Genomic DNA, 17,967 nt, shown 5'->3' with positions numbered 1-17,967 from the left:
AATATTCAGAACGATAAAAACAATCAGATGACATGGCAGCCATCAAGACTATGTAACAGCCTACATAGAATTATTATAATGAAGACGGTAATTTGATATACGATGGCAATCGCACCTCATCAGGGAGGCAACAATAGAGTTAGACGATACTTCGCATCTTTTAACAAAAGAAAAAGCATTTTTCCGAAGTAATGCATCAAATGTTATAATGTTGCACAAGACTGGATGTTCACGTACGCTATAGTGTTTTGGAAAATTGAGTATACTGTAATTCTAAATGCGTTATTGAAGGCAACACGCAGGCGATTAAGGTCACGTTGATGATATTTTCCCACAGATGACATGCGTTGGAGTATGACATGCATTGGAGTACATTGGAGTAGAATATGAACGGAATAGAACATTTTTACTATCACTGGAGCACTTGTAAAATTTTGATTTTAATTTGTTGGCAGAACAGTAGATTGATCACACTTGCCGATTTATATCCTTGTCGTCACACATTGCCGTGTCAAGAAAAACACCCAAATATTTGATTTCACTTCCATTGAGCCGTACAATTGGATTCAAATTTAACTTTAAGTGATTGGTTTGGAAGTACATAGCAAATGACTTTTTGCAGTTAAAAATGACATCGTTAGAAAGCGCATAATCTTCACACACATTCAAGATACTCTGCAGACCATGAACACTTGGAGAGATACAACAAATATCATCAGCAATTACATGAGATGATTGACAAGTGTATTACCTACATAACAGCCCGCCTTGGTTTTGCTTAACACAGTCGATAGATCATCCATATACACGGCAAATAAGTAAGGACTGAGGACACCACCCTATTTGACACCATTGCTGACAGAAAAAGACTGTGAGTAATGACAACCCCAGCGTATGTACATTAGGCTGTGCCAAAAATGGCGAGGTTCATGGATTTTTCCTTAACTTTCTGAAAAGTTGTAGTGGACATTCACAAACACAAATGTGAAAAAAAAATTGAAAATAATGACATCTACGGTCGCGCTGGGCGTTTCTATGGTTACCAGTACCCATTTCATTGAAATTTCCATATCTCGAAAATCACTGGAGATAAAAAAAATGAACGTTACATCAAAAGCTGCAGAAGTGGCATGTTTATATCTGCTCTAAGAACACTTTTTATTCTAGGACTACTTGAAAAATGTTTATAAGCAAAAACTCAATTTTACTATTTTTTTGTAATAGGGGAGATGCAGGACCTATTAAACATTTTTTTCCTTTTTGCTCTCATTTCTTCAGCTTATATCAAAATAAAACAAAATTGTTAGAGAATACGGCCAAGGTCAATATTTATTGACTGTGTAAATATCTTGACAATCAAGTTTATTTTTGTGAGGTTAAATCTTATAAGCCTACAAACTTTTTTGAAAGTGTATAATCGGTCCTGCCCCTGAGGGACCTAGTATACACAAGCAAACATTGAAAAACAAAACATGTTTTTTCACTTTCATTGCAAAAACAAGCACATAAAAATGTGAAATAATAATACTTAGTGTCTATAAACATTTTAATTGCCAAATCAACAACAGCAATTTATGAAGCAAAGAAGAAACTGTGTCAGCAGAGGTCAAAAATTGCCTAGTATTGTGATAGCCATGTATATCATTTAAGTGAGATGAAACAAATTCTTCATTGACAACTTTTTTACCAGTCGAGTTTAGCAACTGATTGAAGTGACACACACATCTACATGTTCGAAATGTTTTTACTTCCAACAGCACTTCCACCGAAGTAGGTAATAAACATCTTTGTGATCCAGACTGTCTAATTTTATCCCAAAATGTTTTAATCGAGGAGTCTGCATGAAATGCTTTGGCAATAGCATCTGCTTTATGCTGATCTCTGTTACTTTTGCACTTTCGTAGAGCAGACTTAAATATTTTACGAGTAGCAGACATGGCCTTGTGTATGCTGCCAGTTTTAGGTTTGCCACCTTCAACCCAGTCCAGGTACTAAGCTCTGGCTTGCTTGTGGAGGGACTTGACAGTATTGTTCCAACCAGGAGTTGAATAAGTAGATATTTTCTTATTTTTGACTAAAAGAACTTTTCTTGAGGAATCTAGGAGGACCTCTAGGATCCTGTCATAAAACTTGTCAATCTTCTTTAAATGACATTATCTTTATTGTTTTCTCTTCCGTTTCAAAAATTTGTTTGACCATTAGGCATGAGCATTGAGCAGTGATACAATTATAGTATATAAGCTTATAAAAATATTTTGTACATTTTCAAGTTTAAAAACTGCAGCATGGTCGCATCAAAATAACAAAACAATCTTTATTCCGAAAGTTGACTAAATTTATCACTGCTACTGACAGTAGGCCTATCCTTGAAGTGTTAAAATCTTCAGTAAATGTTTGGTCCAATTTGGTCCAATATACTTGAAGCTACATAATTGGCTAGATTGTTTTACTTTTTATCAAAACAATAATCTATTATTCAGTTGTCCAGTGTCTTGTTCCAAGCCTTCCTTCAAACGTAGTCGCATCGACATTAAACATATCGCTGAGTGTTGGCGAGGAATTGACATACACTTGCGCATTAGACTCATTCATAATGGCAGATCAATCTTTAAACAAATTGACCGTAATATGCCAGAATGGTGAATTATGGTCTGCTGCACCGCCAGTATGCTACAACCGTAAGTATGTTAGTAATTTTTGTTGAGCTTTCGTGTGTAGCCTAAGGAGAAGTTTTGCTGCATATTAACTCTAAATAATGAGGTAAGTATTTAGAACTTGTCGTAAAGTTGAGCGATTGTTTAGGTGATCACGTTTGCGGAAATGGAACAGTGCAATGTCACTTCCCGTTCACTTACAAAGGAGTCTCATACAACCGATGCACAATCATGAATCACGGAGTGACTCCATGGTGTGCTTATGACGAGGAGTATGTGAAAGGACGATGGGGAAATTGCCAAGAATGTGGTGGTAATTTATTTTTTTTTGCTTATAAAACAGTGAGAAGGAGCGATCCTGTGCTGTGCATATCTATGGCGACAGTAATTTGGTTTAGTTGTTTTCTTTCCACAAGAGTAAGAATTCAATTGACTGATAAAAGTAGCGGTTGAGAATTATGTGGCAAGAACCAGTGGTGCGGCACTGATAAGCTTGGCACTGATGAGCCGGCACAGACGATTGCCAACATCCACAAACCAAGAAGACTCTCCCTCTATGGAAAGATCTTCATCATCAACACGCTCATGGTATCCGTCACTCTGCATCTAAGTAGAGTACTGATGCCAACAAAACAACACATCAAAGAACTCAACAAAATCCTCTTCGGCTTCTGCATCCTTCGCCATTCGAACAACTCCAGAGAAGCAAAACACTTCCTCCTGTCAAAGATGGAAGCATCAACATGGTAGACATACAATCAAAATTCCAAACAAGTCGCATCGACAGAATTCGGCACCTCTTCTCACTAGAAGACGCCACCGAAATCTGGCACGAAGGGGCCATGTTTAATTTGAGTTACAGAATGAGGCACATCAATCCTCTTTTGTTCTCCAACAGCATTCCGCATGCTCCAAATCCAAACGAAATGTATATAGACATCTTCGTCCTTTTGCCCAACTCAAAGGCTTGAAACATGATTGGGATAATACTTCCTATAAAAACATCTACCTCAATCTGAAAACGCAAAATGAGAAGAAAATTGACAAGATTGGCCAACACGGGAAAAGGATTCCTTGGAACGCAATTCTTCTAAGAAATAAAGAAACAAAATTCCTCCTTCCACCTTACCTATCCTCCACGTCCTTTCGGATTGCTCATGGAGGATACAAATGGGGAGAATTTAATAGATCAATACAATCCGATAGAATAACAAACTTTTAAATTTTGCAGAAAACCTGAAGACAATGTGGCCCACGTCCTAACCAAATGCTCCTTTGCGCTAGGAATATGGGAGCGCCTAAAACAACAATATTTTGACCTAACCAACGAAGACATGGAAATAACAAAGGACATGATTCTCTACAATCAATTCCCTGACGGACAAAAGAACAACCCGATACTCTTAACCATGATGAATGTCGCCAAACACACCATCATCCAAAAGAAGATATTTCTGGATATAGGAGACACATACATACGGAACACAAAACGGTCCACCATACAAGCCCTGTGGGTGATCATGACAAAAACAAAAGACATAACACAAAAGCATAACATTCCTTTGTCAGCTGACATTTCTACTCCTTCTAAACCTCCTCCTACGGTCAGAAGAAAGAAGAAACAGTCGAGATCCTCTCTTTAACCGCCCTCTCAGTCGTCCTCGGTGGTAGGGATGACTGATTGTAGCGGTGGATCTCACTAGCACATTACGGTCGTAGAACATCTTTGAAGAAGCTTAGACAGCCAAGGGCGTAAAAACCCACCTTCAACCCGTCCTTCTCACTCATCTGAAACGGCCTGATGCCGGAAGAGTGATTGCAGCGGGAGATCTTTAACCCTCCCTTTCCGTTGTCCCACTCGCCTTGGCATGACAGGATTGCAGCGTCCCATTCCAAGATGACTCTGGGGTTAGCGAAAGCTACCCTCCTTCTGGCTGCTCCTCTCTGGCATCTCCGCCAAATCGGATGTCAGACTGCAGTGGCCCGTTTCCCACAAGCAGGTGCCCTTCTTCAAGCGGGCAACAAGAAGAAACACACACACAAACAAACTCAAATAAAATTAAAATTAATTATCTACCAAAACGCGCTAGTTCTTGAGCTTGACCCGCCATCTTTTAGACTGCTCCAAGATCAGCAAGAGGAAAAATGAGACAGGCAGATGAGCTTGAGGCAGCCAATAACCAAACATTTACATCCACAGATTACCATCTACCGCGGTGGGTCCCTTCGGTCGTAGTGAGTCCCTCGCCTTCCTGGTAGGTATCTTCCATGTAAGTATGGTGTGCCTGCTGAGTGTTTGGGTGTGTGGACGGCTCCCGGAGCGGACGCACTAATGATGAGACAGGAAACAAATCCATTTCATATGGAAAAAAAAGAGCCGAGCCTCACGGGCGAAACACGTGTCTATCGCTGAGTTCTTGCTACTCTCGACTGCCGAGAAACACAAAACAAAACAGTTGAAATATATTGTAAACGAACAATTTGGCTTGGCACTTGCCTTGATCTGATAGACATCACATACTTGACGCAAGTATTGGCTTCATTGCTATCATTTCTGTTTTTAACTACCGGGCACGAGCAAAGATACAATAACAAACTTGTAAAAAATTGAAATATTTTTATATTTCTAAAAAACAAAATTTATGTGTCTGCTCACATCGAAATAAAAAACAAAATTTTACTGAAGGTAAACACTAAACATAACTATAGTATTGACAAGACTTCTAGCATGTTGAAATGTTCAGTAAATGTTTGGTCGATGGAATTTGACTTATCATGGAGAAGTAGTTTGTTATAAACTACTTACCCTTACTTAAAATTCAAAAATATACTTGAAGCTACATAATTGGCTAGATTGTTTTACTTTTTATCAAAACAATAATCTATTATTCAGTTGTCCAGTGTCTTGTTCCAAACCTTCCTTCAAACGTAGTCGCATCGACAGTAAACATGTCGCTGAGTGTTGGCGAGGAATTGACATACACTTGCGCATCAGACTCATACATAATGGCAGATCAAACTTCAGACAAATTGACTGTGACATGCCAGAATGGTGGATTATGGTCTGGTACACCGCCAGTATGCTACAATCGTGAGTATGTTGGTAATTTTTGTTGGTAATTTTGTTGTCCCTCGCCTCCCTGGTAGGTATCTTCCATGTAAGTATGGTATGCCTGCTGAGTGTTTGGGTGTTTGGACGGCTCCCGGAGCGGACGCACTAATGATGAGACAGGAAACAAATCCATTTCATATGGAAAATTGTAAACCTGCAAGATGTAGTGGCATCCATCTTGAACTCTGAGCGTTGCGCAAAATAAAAAATAAAATAAAAAATAAAAATTGTTGAGCTTTTGTTTGTAAGGACAAGTTTTGCTGCATATTAACTCTAACTAATGAGGTAAGTATTCAGAACTTGTTGTAACGTTGAGTGATAATTTAGGTGATCACGTTTGCGGAAATGGAACAGTGCAATGTCACTTCCCATTCACTTTCAAAGGAGTCTCATACAACCGGTGTACAACTAGCAATCACGGAGTGACTCCATGGTGTTCGTATGACGAGGATCATGTAACAGGGCGATGGGGGAATTGCCAAGAATGTGGTGGTAATTTATTTTTGCTTGCCTAAATAAAACAAAACAGTTGAAATATGTTGTAAACGGACAATTTAAGCTTACCACTTGCCTTGATCTGATAGACTTATCACATCCTTGACGCAAGTATTGCCTTCCTTGCTATTGTTTCCGTTTCTAAAGATTTTCAACTACCAAGCACGAGCAAAGATACAATAACAAACTTATAAAAAAAGGAAATATTTTTATATTTCTAAAAACAAAATTTATGTGTCTGGTCACATCGAAATAACAAAATAAACTTTTACCGAAGATAAACAATAAACATGTTATTAGTATTGATAGAATTGCTAGCGTGTTGTAATGTTCAGTCAATGATTGGTCGATGAAATTTTATTTATCGAAGAGAAATAGTTTGTTATAAACTACTTACGTTTAATTGTAATTCAAAAATGCACTTGAAGCCACATAATTGGCTAGATTGTTTATTTTTTTATCAATACAATAATCTATTATGCAGTTGTCGAGTGTCTTGTTCCAAAGCTTCCTTCAAACGTCGTAGCATCGACAGTGAACATAACGCTGAGTGTTGGCGAGCAGTTGACATACACTTGCGCATCAGACTCATACAAAATGGCAGATCAAACTTCAAACAAATTGACTGTAACATGCCAGAATGGTGGAAAATGGTCTGATGCACCACCAATATGTTACAATCGTGAGTATTATGTTAATAATTTTTTTTGAGCTTTCGTTTACAAGGCCAGCTTTGGTGGATACCAAAATAGTGGGATAACTTTTCCTACCTTGTTGTAATACTGAGTTATTGTTTTGGTGATCACGTTTGCGGGAATGGAACCCTGCAATGTCATTCCCATTTATTTTCGGAAGAGTATCTTACAACTGGTGTACAACTAAGAATCTTGGAGTGACTCTATTGTGTTTCTGTGACAGTGTAGGTATGTAACAGGACGATCGAAGAGTTACCAAAAATGTGATAACAATTTCTTATTGCTTAAGATCCTTGCTTAAAGCAAAACAATTCAAACATTTTTTTTTTGCATTTTCATCAATACAATAATCTAATATTCAGTTGCTCAGTGTCTTGCTCCAAAGCTTCCTTCAAACGTGGTCGCATCAATAGCCAACATAACGCTGAGTGTTGGCGAGGAATTGACATACACTTGCGCATCAGACCCATACATAATGGCAGATCAATCTTCAAACCAACTGACTGTAATGTGCCAGAATGGTGGAACATGGTCTACTGCACCGCCAGTTTGTTATAATCGTGAGTAGTTTGATAGTATATAATATCATTTTGAAGTAATGGTAATATGGTGAGCTTAATTTGCCAAAGTTTTAATTTCTGCTGCGCCTTCTTTTCCGAAGTTGGTGGTCTAGTTGGAAAACCTCAATTTTGCAATTAATCAAGGTCTAAAACAGTGAAGCATGACCAGTAACGTTGACACTGGTGTCCAGGAGTACCTTTGGACCGGGGCAAAGGAATTTACGGACCTGGAACCTTTTTAGGGCCCGAGATCATGAAGCAACTACCCCGTATTCTTTAGATACAGTGCGTTTTCTTACAAAATTTCTTGCTTTGAGACCCAAAAATCTCATTGCAACTATGGCCATGATATCGTATCAACGACCCTGAGCATGCACTTCACTCAGCACATTGCTTTGTTTGCTGAGTAATGAGTAGTGTACGTTGTTGAAGCCTGGTTGGCTGGAGAGTGTGAACTGTGTACCCTGTTTGGCTAGTAGGCTAAGGCAGGACTGGACTGGAAGCTGAAGAAGAAGAAAAGTGAAAAGGTAACACAAGTGGAACTAATGAAGTGACAGAAAATTGTTCGTGACTAAAAACCAAAAGAGAGCTTTTGTTGAAGTTAATTGTAGCTGTATCTCAGCTGAGAAAGATTCACAACGAAATAAAAACTTCATCGCCATCGGACTTTAGAACTCTACTTCTTGAAAAACGAGGCAGACAGGACATTTTACCAACGATGCTTTTGCTTCGCTTGACAGAAGTAAGATCAGTGATAAGCATGCAGTTCACACGTTAAGATCAGTGTTATCTGCAACAAGTCAAAATTTTTTAAAATTTGCTTTCAACCGGTCTTTTTTCGACAATATCGCAGAAACTATGGTGAAGAATATAGGTCAAGGAATCAACAATAAGATTCTCAAAGTTATATCCATCCACTAACTATATTTTTTTGGATGAAAAGCAATGGTTGATTTGACACAAGATGAAAAATTTGATCGACTGCTCATGGTTGTTTCTTGTGAGCTTTGACCAGCTTCTCGCAGTATTTAAACTTTGAATGGAAGACGACAACCCATGTAAAGGAGCTTGTACACTTCTACTGTAGAAGCGAAACTTGGGCATAATTGTCTGTATTTAGCATGCACCACTATGCATTGTACTGTATATGGAAATAAAAGTTGGACGTAGGCTACAGCACAGAAATTCACAAAAATTAATTATTTTCAACTCTGGTGCTACAGAAGAATACTAAAAATATCATATAAAAAGCACATTACAAACGAAACAATAAGAAAAAGAATTGGAGTGCAAGATAGATGGGCAAATAATTTAGCAAAATAAAAGGTGTAATTAGCCGGACACATTTTGAGAGGATCGGCAGGACAGCTACACCAATTAGTTTTTGAAGCTGACTTGACAAGCATTGGAGAAGCAAAAAGAGTATTGGAAGAATGCTACGTGTGGAAGCACAAGACAGCCTTCGGCTTGGAAACAGCACATGATGAAGATTGCTATAAGGGCCACCTTAACCTATTAATGCCCAATGTTACCGCATAATAACAAAATTTTAAGAGAGATTTTGGGCAGGAAAATAAAACATATTTGAATATATTTTGATAAAGATCAATAGAGTAAAGTAAGAACTATACCATAATTGCACAAATTATAATCTTTCTTGGTTATTTATTCAACCAAGTGTGAAGGTTAAAGTTAGGGAACATTTGGCTTTAGAGGGTCGCTTCACATTTTGCCCGTTCTTTGAAAGATTGGAAGCGGAAATAATACGTTGGAGTTGTATTCTTATGTTTTATCCTTTTGGGTACTTGCATATCTAGTTTCATGTTTGTGCAAAAATTATAAGATATGGTATTTTTACACTCTTTTATGATGTTCTTATTTGGAAACATTAGTAACTCGTGACTGATTATGCTATACCGCGGCTTTATACAGAGCACTGCGGCAAGCAAAACTAAATTTGGTGAAGCAACAAATGGATCTTACGAAAAGGTTTTTGTCGTAACAGTGGAACTAGGTTATTCAGTTGTATGTGGTGTGTATCAGCAGTGGTTGTTTGCTGGAGTTTGAACTTAGCTCAGATAGCTCAGTTGGTTAGCGCGTCATTTCTGGAACGAAGAAACTTTAAGATCAAGCGGCGCTTGTTCGACTCTTGGGGTGTGCGCTTGAGCAACGCATGTTAAGGACTGCTCTCCATTCAGCGGCATCTAATGGATGGAATAGTTCCCCGGCAACAAGACTTCAACAATCGGAAATTTCACTCTGTCAATCTCGGTGACCGGGCCTGCGTCAGTGATTCAAAGCCTCTGCAAGTATGCGAAACTGCCAGGATTAAGCTCTGCAAGAAGCTTTCCCAGTCCGAGGATAAAGATTCAATCAATCAATCAATTTTGAGGAAGTTTTGCTGGTAATATTCAAAGATGAAGTTTATTTCAAATCTAAAAAATAAGCGATTTTTAGCTAATATACTGGCTGGCTGGGCCCTTACAAACCATCTTGCCTTCTTATTCAATCCAAAGGAACCAGCCAGTTTCCACTCCGGTCGCTGGGGGACAGGGACAAACTCTGACTTGGCCTTTGCGAGCGTCGACCGCTCACTTTCAGACAGACGTGTGCTTGAGAACTTTTTCGGTCTCAACACCGGCCAGCCTTCATCATCGCCCCAAAACTTGTGGCTCCTGTTTCAAGTTCACCGGTGAAACGCTCGAACTTCAAAAAAGCCGATTGGAATCAATACAGCCTCTTGACCAATGACATGCAGTGTAGACAAAGCATACCAGGACTTCTCTAATGCCATAATAACTGCGGCAAAAGCCACAATACCATGACCGTCGAACCAGCTGTATAACGTGCTGGAACTTTAAATGTCATGCTCTCCATCGCTCCTACCTAAACGCCACACCTGGTATTGCTTCTAACACCGCAGCCACCAGATTACTTGAGCAGCTGGACGCAAAGAAGATTGAGCGATGTAACGAAGCCGTCTAAACCATTGACTTTTCACACTTAAGCCGCAAAGCATGGAGAATCATAGACAACCTCACAGGTCGCTCAGCAAACTTCCCTTACCAGTGCCCCATTCCTGCAAATGCCATCGCTTCCCAGCTATAGTGCAGAACGGGTGTACTAGACAAAGACTTGCAAGGTATCGCGCCTTGTCACCAAGGAAGTATCTGCGCTGTGGCGAGTGGAAGCACCAAAAGAAGAAACAATCTCTGGAGATTTTACTCCAAAGGAGTTCTTCACCGCCCTCCGGTTAACTATACAAGTCTCCAGGGCCGGATAAGATCTGCCCTGCGCTTGCACTCCATGCTGGTCCTGCCTTCAAGTCCTGGTTACGTAGATTCCTGTCTTCCTGCTTGCACCACCTCACAATCCCAAAAATCTGGAGAATAGCTTTAGTAGTTGCGATCCCTAAGCCTCACAAGCCACCAGAGGACCCAAAGAATTATCGTGCGATTTCCCTCCTCTGTGTTCCTTTTGAAATTCTTGAAAAGCTAATCTATGCCAACGTCAACCCAATTATCGACCAGCTCCTTCCAAAAAAGCAAGCTGGGTTCCGGCGCTGAAAATACACCGTAGATCAGGTCACACTCTTGACCCAAGACATCAAAGACTGCTTCGAAACAAAAAGCAAGGCCAGCACTGTCGTTCTATAGATTTCACAGCTGCCTATGACACCATATGGCATCGCGGCCTTACTTCCAAGCTGCTTGGCCTACTTCCTGACCGAAATATAGTCCATGTGATCATGGAACTTGTCAGGAATCGAAGCTTCACCTTCCCCACCAGAAAAGCGGACTGAGTCGTCTAAATAACGGCGTCCCACAGGGATTGGTCTTGTCTCCACTGTTTTCAACATCTACACCAACGATCTGCCAACTACGGTCTCCGAAAAATACGCTTATGTGTACGACCTGGCAGTTCTCCACTCCACAAAGTCGTGGGAAAACCTAGAAGACACCTTGAGGCAGGACATGAAAACCCTTTCGGATTATCTTCATAACTGGCTACTGAAGCTCAGCGAAACCAAAACGGTGGCAGCAGCTTTCCATCTACACAATCAGGAAGCTGATTGTGAGCTACATGCTCAAAAGAATGAAAAACCTCTGTCCTTCTGTCCTGAACCAAAGTATCTTGGGGTGACAGTAGACAGATCGCTTACATAACGCCACCATTTGGTGTCACTGCTCAAGGAACTGGCATCCTGCGCTGAGCTACTCAAACGCCTGGCAAGATCTAGCTTGGGGACAAGGGCTGCCACTTTGGGTATAGTAGCCTTAGCTTTTGTCTACTCTTCAGCAGAATACTGTGCACCTGTTTGGTGCCGCAGTGCTCACTGCCACAACATCGGACACTGCCATAAACAGTGCCCTGCGCACAGTGACCGGATACCTGCGTCCCAAACTATTGGACCATCTCCCCATTCTCACTGTCATCCAACCTGCTTAGATTCGTCGCGAAGGAGCCACTCTGTGTCTTGGCCAACAGGCGTTGGAGCCTAACCATCTTTTCCACGACAAGACCTCTGTTTCCTCCAACCGAGCACCCTCAGTCCCTCATCGACTGAAATCAAGACACTCATTTTTGCCAGCCACTCAACTTCGGATCAACGAAGCTAATAAACAAGACATCTCTGCGGCTACTTGGGCGTACCATAAATGGAATTATGAATGAAAGGCAAGTACCACCAGTCCACCAGACTTCATTCGTTCGTCTCCGACGCCGATACACGCTCCATTGGCCTGACACTACTAAGACAAGCATGAGTCCACCTTTACCGTCTGCGTATGGGTCTTGGGATTTTCCGCTCAACCATGCATTTATGAGGAAAGGCCTCTTCCTCCTCCTGTAAATGTGTTGCTAAAGAACAGACCGCAGACCACCTCATCAATGACTGTACCATCTTCAAGCCACCTAACGGAGTGGAAGGTCTGCACGTATTGAATGATGAAATCAACGACTGGCTGCTCTCTAGTAGCCTTCCAGTGTAGTCCGGGAACACCATGAATCTGGGGTAGTAAAAGAATAGAACCTTGGCCCCACAAGCTCACACGACGACGAGCTAATAAACTGAATATGTCAACACAATTTTTGATAACTCTCGAAGCAGCTAATGTGCTTGATGACATGAGTGATACAGAGAATTGCGAATTGGTGGTTTTACTACCAGAAAATAGAGGTAATGTTACAGATGAAGAAAATGACCACGAAGATTTGATAGAAACTCAGACTGAACAAGAAATTGGAGGAAACGTTAAAGTATTCTATTCTAGCCTGGAAGACGAGCAAGATTGCTCCAAACCAAACAGCACAGGAAAACAGAAAGTTGCCAAAATACTGAAGAAAGAAAATAGAAAATTGTCACAAGCAATACCTGAAGGCAAACTTCAATCGTTACAGGAAACCTATAGGCTAGGATGGTGTAAAATTACAATAAATTCATGGGAGGAATCGATTTTCTTGATCAATTTCTTACTGACTCCCGACCGCGACTACCAAGGAAGAAGTAGTTGCGGTTCTTTTCTCTAATTTTTTAAACAGGTTCGTAGTTGAAGCTTGGCGCTTGGATCAGGAGATTGGCGGAAATATGAATCACTTGTAAGTAAGAAGAAATGACTTTCGAACATTGTTAGCTAAACTTTAAGATAAGCCACTTCGATATGGGCCAAGTAAAATGTAGCCTACTTGGTTTGTTGCAATTTCAATATATTGCAAAATGTAAGTATTTAAACCTGAAGGTAGGCCTACCATTGGTGTGGTAACGCAATAAACCCCAGTGACTTTGATTACTCTTTTACACATCGCAGAGCATAGTGCACAAAAAGAAACAAATTCCCCGTACCTTCGACTTCCCCATGTTTCCAAATGGGAACACATCTATTTAACCAAAAAAACAAACAAAGAATTGCAAAAAATGTTTTTCTAAAATGTTGAGTATCAGTAGTTTATACAAGAATATCAAACAAATATATAATTTTCTACCTGCATCTGAGTTTGGGTATTAAGTTCAAGGTATAGCATTGCTGAAAGTTGACCAATTAGGCTACTGCAATGCAAATCAGAACTTGTTATAATGTTGAGTGACTTTTCAGGTAAACACGTTTGCGGAAAGGACACCTTGCAATGTCACTTCCCATTCACTTACAGAGGAGTCCCATACAACCGGTGCACGACTGTGTATAACGGAGTGACTCCATGGTGTGCCTATGACGAGAAATATGTCACAGGACGATGGGGCAATTGTCAAGAATGCATGCCTAATAGTAAGTTAAGAATGAATCACCAAAAAATTTAACTTTATGGATGGTATTTCAGTTGTTTGTTTCTACCCTAAATATACAAAGTAACCAGGTAACTGAGTATAGATAGACTGAATGATTATTTGAAACCTAGTACCTGCATAGTGCATATGATAGATGTTTGTTCCAATTAGTATGTTACGGCTTGGGTGCATATTTACAGAACAAAGCAAGCTTAGGCTATAACGATTCGTTTTTTAGTTGCTAATTTAATATTAATTTGCTACAACTTTTGTAGTTCTCCTAAAACAGGTAATGAATAAAAATGAGATCTTGACAACTATGTGAAAATAATACAGTAGTTTTGAAAACGAAGTCACACTAAAGATGAAGACAGTACCGGTAGTTTTCGAAACGTTTGTTTGCTGAACATAAGTTAAGTAGCCTATCTACCGTATTTATCCGTGTATAAGTCGCATTCGTGTATAAGTCGCACCCAAAATTTGGCTCAAATATTGGTACAGATTTTTTTTAGCAAATTTTATTGAAAAGCAACAATCATCAATTCTCAAAAACAATTGTTTTGAAATAAAAAAAATGCCGTACTTTCATGTCGACACGTGTTTGCTTGCCGAGACGTGCCTTTATCTCATTGCAATCAAATCAGAATTCACATGCATGCTGTGCAGTGAGCCTGTTAATGCGATGCTCGCAATCCTCGAACGCAAAATAATAACGCTTAATAACAGCGCTAACGCGCGATCTGTAGCATTCGTTTGTCAGAAGTTCAGAACCTTGTGTATTAGTCGCACCCTCGTGTATAAGTCGCACCCTAACCTTTTTGGGCAAGATTTGGTGCAAAATTTTGCGACTTATACACGGATAAATACGGTAGCTTATATTTTGGGCTCTTGTTTTACTAGAGTAACCAGGCTTCCAACCAATTTGTTCCTAAGTCACAACACTTCAACGACGATAACATAGACTAATTGATAAAAGTTATTTTTGTTAAAAGCGTATCATATAGTCTAGGCCAGTGGTTTTCAACCAGGGTTCTGCGGAACCCTAAGGTTCCGCCGGTAAGTCTAGGGGTTCTGCAAGTTTACATTCAAATCCGAGAACATATTGTTGATTGGATGGTCTGAATGGCTAGCGTGGAAGCTACACCGTTATGGTTAGCGAATCGCAACTGCTCGCTGTGCGAGTGAGTGCTCAGCCTTGTGCTGATAGCCGGAAAGAACGCCCCTTTCTTCACAAAGTCTATTTTATTATTATATGCATGTTGTTTAAATATAATCAAATATTGATTAGATTTGCCACTATTAATAAATTTGCTACAATTTAACACGTTCGCTGCCATCCCGAATTTTCGTTGTGGTGCGATTACATTTAACTTCGTGCTTTTCCACCAAATTTTGTCGACATGTTTTCTTCGCTTCAAGAAGTTCTTATTAATCAAACGATGTTTTTTTGCATAAGGCAATTAAATTATTGAACAGGGGTTCCTCGAGCTTTTGGAATGTTTCATTGGGTTTCGTTCCACCGAAAAGGTTGAAAACCACTGGTCTAGGCCAAGGACGACTCTCGGGCCAGATCCGGCCCACATGCAGCTTGCTTTTATACGGCCCCGGATAAGATTCATAACTGCTCTAATTATCTTCCAGTGACCACAGCAAAAAGTGGTGTGTTTTTTGTTGTTGGCAAGATGCAATTTATTCTGTATATCTCTTATATTATGCACCTTATATTATAGGCTACTAATATTATGTACTCTATTATTTACTTATATTTTTAGGCTACAAAAATACATTTTTAACTAACCACTGATACTGAAAGGCCTACAGACGTAGGCTAGTGGTTAGTTGTATGAACGTGTTATGCACATTTAAAATTCATATTGTAACACTACTGTGCGTGTGTGTGTGTGCATTAGAACTGTTTCATAGAGTTGTGTTGAGTGGGCAGATGATGAGAAAAGGTGAAAAATGAAAAAGGACGCTGAAAAGGCAAACTCAAAGAAGCTAAAAAGACAATACAAACATAAGTTTCAGATTAAGCAAATACGAGTTAAAGTATTTGACGTTACGTATGCCTACTCTTATGTTATTGCATGAGTATCTTTCAGACAACATTGTTTGTGAGTTTGTCACATACAGTATTTAAAGCAGTGGTTCCCAACCTTTTTAGACCTACGGCACTCTTCAGAAGATAAAAAATATTTTGTGGCACCCCGTGGCAGACCAATGAACTTTTACCTCGAATGCAGTAGATTGTTGCAATAAACCTTAACCGTTTCATAAAGACTTTATAAAGTGGTATTCATAGCTTCTCTGCTTGACTTTCAGCTTGCAGTATGGAGAAAAGTAGACAAGTTCATCGCTTGTTGTGCCCTTGGGAAAGGCAATTAACAATAACACCTTCAGAATTCATCAAATTTAATTGGAAATGAAATGCCACTTAAAAGCGACAGTTTGATAAAAGATTAAAATAAAGCTTTCTTTTCAAAGTTATTGTAAAATTTAATGTATTGCTCCTTTCTTAGCAGACAAGATAGGCAAACCCCTATTTATGCACAGTATTCATCCACAGAACTACAATCGACAATCAGCACTAGTTGTACAGACACTGACACCACAAAGTCAAACCAATATAACAATGCTGCACCATAAATTTATGATTACGAAAAATCCTTATTGTAGCCTACGCCATATGGTATTGCAAAAAATTGTCCTTAACCTTCGTCTAGCGGTAGATACAGGTGCAATTGTAACTTTTGTGTTTTTAGTTGCAATAACTTTTTTAGTGGAAACCATATTGATCTGAGATTTCTGAGATACCGGTATCTACATTTTTAAGTTAGATTGCGAATGCGTAGGCCTAATTTTAGAAAAAAATGTTTACACGTTCCTGGGATAGGGGCCAAGTTGTTTTAACATCCTTAACAGGCGGTACCGGTAGCTGCAATTGTAGTACTGTACTTTCGCATAGGTATTTTGCATAAAATTAATACAAGAAAAAAGATTTTGTTTATTTTGTTAGACTGGGGTAAACATTGTTTATCAACGCTTATTAGGCAACACGCATTAAGCACTGCTCTTCTAGCGCCACCTAACGGATGGAACAATTCTCCAAACACTTCAGTCTGAAACTTCACTCTGTAAATCTGGATAACCGGGTCTGCGTCAGTGATCTAAAGCCTCTACAAGAATGCGAATCCCAGTCCGAGAATAAAGATTCAATCAATCAACCGGCAATGCCAAAGAAATTCGATGAAAATTATAGGCTAAAGTGAGTGCGCTAAAGAGGAACATCATGTGCATAATATCTTATTGTATGAGATTCCCGGTATCATCATTATAATGTAATTAGATGTAGCCTACATTGTACAATGTTTTTATTTTACTTTCAGTATGACGAAAACGCCAAGACTCTCTTCAAAAGCCGTTATATGCCTTCATTTCCTTTTTGTGTGTTTTCCTATAATTACCTTACTGTAGTTTATGAGCGTGTGTAATTATGTTTTACAATAATACTGATTTAGGCCTAAGGTATTTCCTTGCGGATTAGCTGAATAGACTTATTTGTTATTATTTGGAGCAATTTTGATTTATGCTGGCAAGTTTCAAGACTACTATTTAAACAGAAATATGCTGTTCAATGGCTTTTTAACAGTTAAAAATGTGTCATTGTGCTACTAAAGTTTGTATTTTTGATGAGAACTCTATGGAAGATTAACTTGCGCAATTATTTTATAATCAGCCTACTAACATATAGGCTAGTTCTTGTTTTTTGATGTGTGCATTATATATACCTGTATAAAGTGTTAAAAAAGCATATCAAATACAGTAGGTTACCTGTATTGAATGTTAAAGTATCAAGAAGCTGCTAGGTAACAACTTGATGTTGAGGTACAACAGTAAGAGAAGACGGGGCAAAGCGAACAATTATTTTTTACGAAGTGTTAAGGTGCGTCTACACGACGACTGTTTCCTTGCTTAAGCTAGCTAAATTTCTTGTTTGTAAAAGATAATCGCACTTTGTGCCGCTTACTTTTAGGAAACTAAGCGAGTCGGCGAGAAAAAATACGCTCCAGAGCTAAAAACTGAGCGCTTAAGTGAGTTCTCTTGCTTAGAAGTATTTTCGAGGCAAAACCTCAGGTCTGCACTCACAGCACTCAGTAGTCTGGCTCAGTAGCGCACCCAGAAAAAAAAT

General features: G+C 39.4%; 1 protein-coding gene across 1 annotated transcript in view; it reads left to right on the top strand.

Moving 5' to 3' along the window:
* LOC145768880 (sushi, von Willebrand factor type A, EGF and pentraxin domain-containing protein 1-like) overlaps positions 1 to 17,614 on the top strand; it is a 90,589-nt gene extending 72,975 nt beyond the window's left edge. The window contains exons 45-52 of the mRNA XM_082580485.1: positions 2,481 to 2,678; positions 2,803 to 2,967; positions 5,548 to 5,745; positions 6,094 to 6,258; positions 6,746 to 6,943; positions 7,319 to 7,516; positions 13,609 to 13,779; positions 17,165 to 17,614. Coding sequence (XP_082436611.1) covers positions 2,481 to 2,678; positions 2,803 to 2,967; positions 5,548 to 5,745; positions 6,094 to 6,258; positions 6,746 to 6,943; positions 7,319 to 7,516; positions 13,609 to 13,779; positions 17,165 to 17,169 — 1,298 coding nt within the window. The 3' untranslated portion in view covers positions 17,170 to 17,614. The remainder of the gene's footprint in view (positions 1 to 2,480; positions 2,679 to 2,802; positions 2,968 to 5,547; positions 5,746 to 6,093; positions 6,259 to 6,745; positions 6,944 to 7,318; positions 7,517 to 13,608; positions 13,780 to 17,164) is intronic.
* Positions 17,615 to 17,967: the final 353 nt, after the last annotated feature.

Source organism: Aplidium turbinatum, chromosome 4 (assembly GCF_918807975.1).
Source record: "Aplidium turbinatum chromosome 4, kaAplTurb1.1, whole genome shotgun sequence".
Classification (NCBI taxonomy): Eukaryota; Metazoa; Chordata; class Ascidiacea; order Aplousobranchia; family Polyclinidae; genus Aplidium; species Aplidium turbinatum.
Note: the sequence above shows the minus strand (reverse complement) of the source record. Positions and strands in the feature narration are given on the sequence as shown.